We start from the raw sequence: 8315 nt of genomic DNA, 5'->3' as shown, positions 1-8315 counted from the left end.
CACAAATGCCATATTTTCTGTCCGTCTGCTACAGTAGAGGTTTAAGGAATTCCAACAAGACCTACATCTCTGCTTTATTGACCTGGTCAAGGCCTATGATACCATCAGTAGGTCTGGGCTCTGGGTTGTTCTTCGTGCTTTCGGAGTACCTGACCCTCTGCTCACGATCATTAAGGACCTTCATGATGGTGAGCGGGCCCGGGTAAAACTACGTGGCCGGGAGTCAGAGCCATTCCCTGTACACCTTGGGGTGCGATAGGGATGTCCTCTGGCTCCCACATTATTTAACATCTATTTTGACCACGTAGTTCGGGAAGCCTTCAAAAGCTGTACCGGGGGAATTTCCATTTGGTACAGATATAATGGGAGGCTGATCGATGCCCAGGTGCGATCAAGGGATGGCTCCCTATTGGTCAACCACGTTATGTATGCCGATGATTTGGTAATAGCTGCTCATTCAGAAGAGGAGTTGGACACGCTGCTGCTGAGACTGGAGCGTGCCACCAAGAGGTGGGGCCTTACCATCAGCCCCACCAAAACTAAGTACCTGCCTGGGTATTTTGTACCATCGAACACTCCACCCCCACAACTCCCAATCGGTGATGGGGCAGTAGTGGAGAGAGTGGAGAGTTTCCCATACCTGGGCAGTGTGCTTATGACCGGCTCCAGTTTAACAGCAGAGGTCTCACTCCGAATCAGTCGAGCAGCAATATCTTTTCATCGGTTGCGTAACGCTGTGTGGAAGCTACTTGGTCTGTCGCTCCGCACGAAGCTTCAGGTCTTCTCGGCCACAGTCATTCCCTCCCTTCTCTACGCTTGCAAAACGTGGACCCCCTAATGGAGCATCTTCGCCAGTTAGAAACATTTATGCTGGCCTGCCTACGATTTATCCTGGGTTTAACCAGGCTGGATTGTGTGAGGAGCTCACAAATCCTTTAAAGATCTGGACAAAGTCCCATCGGTGAGCTCCTCTGGCAGGCAGGGCTGCGTTGGCTGGATCATGTAGCCCACGTGCCCAGCCACCTGCATGCCTATACAGCTTTTGTTCAGGCCGGATCGAGGGGGCTAAACGGGCGCGGTACGGGCTAGAGAAGAGATGGAGTGATGTAGTACGGGAGGACGTGGAGCTGAGTGGACTTGCCAATGACCGGTACCAGCGGTGTCAAGATCGGCCTCTGTGGAGGAGGCTCGTGAAGGATGCTACTGGGCAGGTTGGAGGCAGTTGCCCTCCAACAACAACGGAGGGCGGAGGAGCGATGTTCACAACAACTGAGCGGAGCGCCGGGTGGCTAAAGCACAGCAATTTGGCACAGTCGGGGGCACAGGTGGTGCATCAGCCAGTCGTCTCAGTCAGTCGACCCTGTGGCACCTGGGTCTGCCCCGTGACCTCCTGCCAGCGGGCGTTCGACACTTCACGTGGCCTCAAGGTGCACATAGCCTGGCACAAGCGTCGTGGTCACGTCACCCCCACTTAGTGGCGAATGGCAGTTGTTGTTGTGCGTCTCTGGGAGCCACCTGTCCTGGCCCTCCCCTAGGTCGACTCAGCCGCAAATGAGTACCTGGTGTTACGTGTACACTTCGGAACTCGGCCGGCCGTGGTGCTGGGCACCCACCCCCTCCGTGTGCCTTCATAGGTGCTCGCGAACAACACTTGCCCCAACAGTCTTTGAGCCTCCTGTGGAGTAGACACATATGATGTGTGCTCTGTGTATTGTGTAGAATATACGAACCATATATACGAATAACATTTGCTAATACGATTGACTCTGTTCTTCTCTAAGTGCTGTAAAGAAGGACCATTTCCCGAAACGTCCATTTTATGCTTTGCTTTTGCGTGGAGGGTTTGCTTTTAATAAGACATAAGTAACGTGGAGTTTTGTACACTTGGTGTTATTAAAGTTTTCAAGTTTATTTTGTTTATCTAGGTTGAGAACTCAAGATGCAAGGGTGGGTCTCATTTGCAAGAAGGGATCTGGGCCACAAAAGACAAGCAAAAATATTAAGTAAATATTAACTAAAACAACTCACATGAAGAATCGCAAATATTACAAACATAATTTCCCAAATCGGCTCGGGCAGATTATCTCCAGATTACAGCACAATAACGAAGTTGTCACGTACTGGATAGCAATAGATTTTAAGTTGTGAACAACGTAGTGCATGGGAAATTTTCCATGAATGAGCCATAACTTTGTTTCAGTGAAACCAATTCCTAACACGTGGTATAAATACAATGACGTGCACAGCTGGTTGTCAATCCACTTCTGGATGAGATCCTCCCCGTGGGAGTTATTCGACCATACTTCACCGATCCGGTCAATGCGGTTTGCTGAATACGGTGAGCTTACAAGTACAGTACAACAATTATGCGTGTTGCTGCATTGCCCACACCGTAGCGATACAGTCTATTCGCTCATCCTTAAACACTACCCAGGATCAACCCTTGCTCAGAATCTGACATGTGACAACATCGGACACATTCTGAGTGATTGGCAATGGAGAAATGCACACGCACGAGTTACGAACGCACCATGGTGCAGCAAACCCGCACCTCCGATTTGCAGGGTTGGCTACATACGGTGCGAAAGAAGTTCAACATACATGCACACGTACAACTCGGTTACACATGCGACGCCGCTGGCACACAGCACACAGGCACGCGACAAGATCCTGTTTCATCACAATGCACTAACCGAGCCCCCGAGCTCAGAGGGGGCATTTGCCTGCTCACATTTGCTGTAGGGAGTGAGCCCAAATCGTGGTAATAAATGCGTCTCCAAGGCGTCTGTAGCCTTGACTACAGCACAGCTTACCAGCCAGGCAGTGTTTAACATCTCAGATAAACACAGTGCACAAACACTGCAGTTCAATAAAAGCAAAGCCGTGACATTTGTAAAGATAAACGAATTTTTTTTTTTACAAATCACCGGTAATGTTTTTATTTTCCCAACATCCGTACAGATGGATTTAGCGAAAGCTTTGTGTTCTCAGCCATGGCCATGCAGCTTCACTTCGTGTCGCGGGACACGCACAACAGAGGGGCGATCACCGCCCTGGGATACCATCCTTGCAGACGGGAGATCCTCACGGGCCACCAGGGTAAACGGCGCTGCGCTTTCTTTACATTTGTCTCTGCTAAGAACCAGCTATGTGGCAGCCAATGTAACAAAAAAAAAAGACACGTGGCAATAAGTAAAGAAATTTACAAGAAACACGCAAAATATTTTTTTTGCAGTGTTTCCTAAAAATCGTATTATTATTATTACGATTCTTGCAGATGGCAGCAGTTGTATGTTCAGGGGCTAAATGCTCATGTCGAGGTCTGCTAGCCACAATGAGAGAGCTTCAGGAGAGAGTCGTTGTGCTATTGCCCTGTTGACGTGAGAGCAGACTGCAGCCTTTTGCTATATGGTCCATTTTATTACTTTGTGGACTGCAACCGGATCTAGCTTTGCAGAAATTTAAGATAACATGTTTGTTTGCCATCTCTATGGGCCAAACTGCTGCAAGGAAATACATCACAGATAATGACGATGCCATGTGGTTTTTTCTAAAGCGAATTGTAAAATGAATTAAGAGGTCACATGAATGCAACCATTTTCAATGTTAACGATGTGGGAGAAAGGCCAGGCAGGTATCGTTGGCTGCTGTGGTGGCAATTTAATGTTTATGAGCTGGTTGAAGTGACGTGTGTGTGTGTGTGTATTAATCGCGACCGAAAACGTCGTGAGAATGTTATTGTTTTATTTTTATTATTTTCCTTCTACATGACTTTACCGAAAGAACCAATAATACGTTTAGGTATGTGGCTGATAGGTCATGGAGTGCCATTTTATGATCTTGTGGTTTTCTTTGAGCAAACAAGAATAATTTATTTACATCCATTTTTCTTTATATTCAGTAATTTTCCTTGTAATTCTGAAAACTGAACTTGTCACTTATTGATATTCTTTGGGTCTTAAGTCAAGATTTGTCACTTATTTCATGCACGAACAAATGTCGTTTATTTTAACGCAGTGTTGCTGAAGAGTGTATTGAGTTGTTTTTAGTTAATTGTGCTATTATTATTACTACACTATTAATAACGCAGCAGCATTGCCAAAAAAAATTCTGCAAGGGTAAGTCTCGTTGTTTGAGTCTTGGCACAATGGGATTTGACAATACTGCACAGTATCTTAAACAGAGAAGGTAGATAAATGTCAGAAGAGGGGGAGGGAACTCGTGTCAATAGCACGTGTAGACACACGTAATGGTACTTAACGTTGATGATTAATATACGATAGCAACGTTTAGTTTAATATGTAGCATCGTCTGTCGTTCGTGCAAAGTGCATCTCACAATCGCTAAGGAATGATAGACAAGACAGAAGGCAACTATTTTCGAAGGTCTGTAGTTCTTTATACATTAAGATGTGTTCAGACAGCGTACGGGCCAGTGTGTGTCAATGGAAAGGCCCTAGTTTTTTTTTATACATCATCTGAAATTGATTAACTTACTGCCGTAAATTTCCATTTTCTCCGAATGATTACGAATTCCATTAGATTTTCTGAAACATCTTTGTGCTCGGGTAACGATGCCCTTGGGCATAGCTGACATTTGTATCTAACGATTTTATTGGTGTATATGTAGTGGATTAGTTATAGTGGATTCAACTGGGTCGCAGACGTACTCTTTGGAGGCAACACATTTATTAACACCAACACATTAACACAAAGGGGTTACTACCCCTTCACCAGATAACCTAGGGTGGTGGACCACCAGGCCTACTACGCTCGCTACTGGGAGTAGCTACAACGGACAGGACCCTGGTTCGGGTCCTCGTCCACGTGTTGGTGACTTCTTCTCGGACGTAGATCGTAGATCTTCGGATGACAACAGCAACGCAGAACCCCGGTCCCTGTGGGGTCCCGGTTTATATGCTCCCGGGTCGTGGCTTGCCCCCGCCCGTGGCCACGACCACCTTCCAGAAACCTCTTGTCGTTTCTCGACCCTTCCCGTAGGATCTCACCCTGACACGTGACCACCCCCTCGCCCCCGCCTGGGGCCCCTGTGTCGATCTTACTTGTCACGTGCCTTCCAGGGTCAACCAGAGTCTCCTGGCCTAGGGCAGGGGTGGGGAACGTCCGGCACGCGGGCCGTATAAGGCCCGCGAAATCATTTCGTCTGGCCCTGCCAAGGCAACCGCAGGCAGGACTCGAAATTCAATAAAGCTAGGAGCAAACCTGGAAAAGCAATTGCGAGTAGTAACATCATCAATACCAGCTAACATCAAACGCCTCACCAAAGAGAAGCAGTTCCAACCATCGCATTAGGGGTGAGTTAATGAAATGTTTGACCAAATATAACGGGCTAATTTTTAAGTTGATAATTTTGTTTGGCCCGGAAATTATATTATAAATATCCAAATGACCCTTGGCAGAAAAAAGGTTCCCCACCCCTGGCCGAGGATAACCTCATCCCAAGGCTGACACTCCCACACTCCCTCCTGTAGGGGTCAGCACTGCACGCCACGCGTAGTGCAACTGAGCACTATCCCAGCACTCACCGAGCCCCCTCTAGGGCTGGTACTACACCCACCTACGGGGTGTCCGCGATGACGGTACATCGCACGCCGTGCCTCGCTAGAGCCGGCATTCATCAGTGACATCCGCGATGTCACTACATCTATATACTGGGTGCTTCAAAAAAATATTAACACTTGGGAGAATTTGCAACAACACCACAGAAATGTGCCTTCGGGCTCTGGAGACCACCTGGAGAAGATTTCAGGCACGTGTTGACAATGATGGCGAACAAGTGGGAGACTCTTTGACTTTTTGAAGCGATTAACATTTCATTTGTTATCATGCTGCAGTGTATCCGTTATTTTTACATTAAAAACGAGCGTCCCATATAAGTGTTAACATGTTTTTGAAGCACCCTGTATGTATATTCTTTGTTCTTTCGGTAAAGTCACGTAGAAGGGAAATGATAAAATAATACAAATATAAAACAATACAATTCTCACGACGTTTCGACTGCAACACAATCATCAAAATTCACCCTGTATGTGTTTATTTTTTCATCCGAAATAATATATGTACATATACAGCCCTTTCATCAATCTACTGCTGGATGAGATCCTTCCCATGACATGTCGGTTGTGGGGGTTATTTGACTATACTGCACCACAATGGTCAGTGCAGATGTGGAAATGTGGGGGGCATAGTAGAGTACAACATTGCATTTGCTCACGTAGCCCCGCAGCAGCCAATAACACCTATTGTATGCATGGTGAGCGCTCATCCAAGCAATACTCATCCCTGATTATCTTCCAAGATCCGATGAGATTAAATGCATTCTGGGTAATTCGCACATAGTAATGGAGTACTGTATCAATGCAAAGCAGCACCCTTGTCATTGTTATTGTTAACACTGCCTCCTCGGCTCCAATTATTTATGCATGATGAACTTCTTTCGCACCGTACGTAGCCAACCGTGCTAATCGGAGGTGCTAATTAAGGCAAATAACAACCATCTAACATAATGCCAATTAAAAGGCGCCTAAGGCAGCTTGCTGTTTAAGTAATCCCTGCGTTCATAGAGAAAATGCCGATGAGGAAAACATCGCCACGATAATCATTTGCTGGCTAACTATGTGTCTGGAGAGATTTTTGAGCTGAGCCTCAAATGATCCTCATGCTCACAAATAAAAGCCTCCATTTGCACTAATGAGTCCCTGGCACTAATAATCTCCGTTGCAAATTTCCAAAACGCTGTGATAAGCAAGGCACGCAGAGTAACATAGACAACAAAGCAAGGCAAGCGGATTTTTGTTGTGACAGACATTTCCATACTATGGTTTTTACATCTACATGCAATTTTCTCTTGTCAGTATTGGCATAAAGAGATAATGTTTCTACATGTAATACATATTTTACTTGATCAGGAAAGCCTCGCTGAGCCTCTAGACTTCACCTGGGTCTAGCACGGAATGTATGGCCAATTCCTTACACTGTCCGATATGCGTAATGTTGTGCAGTAAAATCATTCACTTGTCTTCTCATTCACTCCTTTATTGTGTATTTAATTGTTTGATTATGTATTTGTAATAAAATGACTTAGACACTTCTTTCTGTCTTCGTGTCCTTTATTTGGGGTTCGCGTTCTCCTTCCCACACGGCACTCCTCCTGAGACTCTCTCCCTGGCAACCCCACATCTGCCTTCGCTCCCGTAGCCTTCCACGCTCCTGCAGCTCCGCTGCAGGCTCTTGGTGCAGCCCTCCGGCTGCCCCCACAGCAGCTCCATCGCTGCTCCCTGTTCCTCCGTGCGTGGCGATCTCGCCACCTCCCAAGTTAGCCCTTCGTGGCCTCTATGGCTACCTCGCCATCTCCAACCTCAATCCTCCATTCTCTCTTCCACCCCGCTGGCTGGCACCGTCATGAGCCCCTCAGCCACCAGGCTGAGGCACGGCGACCACCCAACGTGTTCACCACCCTTCACTCCCCCGACTCCCCAGATAGCTTCCTGTCTCCCCGCTATAACTTCTCCCCCACATCACCCTGACTCCTCCCTCTCGGATCGTCATATCCGCCCCGCCCATTTACGCCCGCATTACACTACCCTCCCCCGTAGAGAAAATCCCAGCCGTCCTCGGCTGAAACAGAACAAAATAATGCGGGCGAAGGCATCACAATCAGGAGTCCCCCAGACACAACGGAGATTATAACAACAACAACACAAGCAACGAAAGGGGAGGTATCAGGAACTGGAACAGAACACCGGCCTGTCCTCCGCGCAACAACAACAAGAATAAGAATGGCACAATGAACAACAACGGCAACTGACACGCAAGAACGGCCAACGCGCACAACCCAGAATGTGATGTTTTAGTGCGTGTCCATGTTGCAGTTCCATCCGCTCGGCTCAAGTCCAACGTCAAAGAGCAAGTGGTAGAGCAGAATGACGAACGGCGCTCAATTGCTCCTTCAAGTCCTCATCCAGCTAGCACACCAGGTAACACCCAGTGCGACGGGAGCTGAAGAATCTGTGACGAGAAGGAGAATCCAATCCCCTGAGGCACAGCACAACAACGCACATCCGCATGTCGTACACGACAGCCACCCGGCCCCAGGGTAGTGGAGATGATGTAAATCCAGCCCGCTTAAAAAAAAACTCCCCATAAATACCCAAAATAACGCAATGGATGCCCCATTATTTACATTTTAACAACAATATTATTTACACGTCAACAACAACAACAAAATTTTCTGCTCTTACCCACCAGCAGTCCTCCCTTGAGGACCAGCACAGACATCGCACGTACACAGCATGT

The 8315-nt window shown here is 47.2% G+C and overlaps 1 protein-coding gene across 3 annotated transcripts in view; it reads left to right on the top strand.

Annotated features, from left to right (window-relative positions):
* Positions 1–1314: 1314 nt before the first annotated feature.
* The window catches only part of LOC133340479 (uncharacterized), a 41696-nt gene continuing 34695 nt past the window's right edge, over positions 1315–8315 (top strand). The window contains exons 1-3 of one of the 3 annotated variants that reach the window (XM_061548758.1): positions 1315–1427; positions 1926–2003; positions 2992–3099. In XM_061548758.1, the coding sequence (XP_061404742.1) occupies positions 1940–2003; positions 2992–3099 (172 nt within the window). In that variant the 5' untranslated portion in view covers positions 1315–1427; positions 1926–1939. Of the gene's footprint in view, positions 1428–1925; positions 2004–2840; positions 3100–8315 lie in introns of those variants that run through there. The other 2 variants (XM_061548757.1, XM_061548759.1) reach the window with 2 other exon arrangements.

The sequence above is a fragment of the Lethenteron reissneri genome, chromosome 9, assembly GCF_015708825.2.
Source record: "Lethenteron reissneri isolate LAM-NWPU_2019-01 chromosome 9, ASM1570882v1, whole genome shotgun sequence".
Taxonomy (NCBI): Eukaryota; Metazoa; Chordata; class Hyperoartia; order Petromyzontiformes; family Petromyzontidae; genus Lethenteron; species Lethenteron reissneri.
This window is presented reverse-complemented; position numbering and strand designations above follow the sequence as displayed.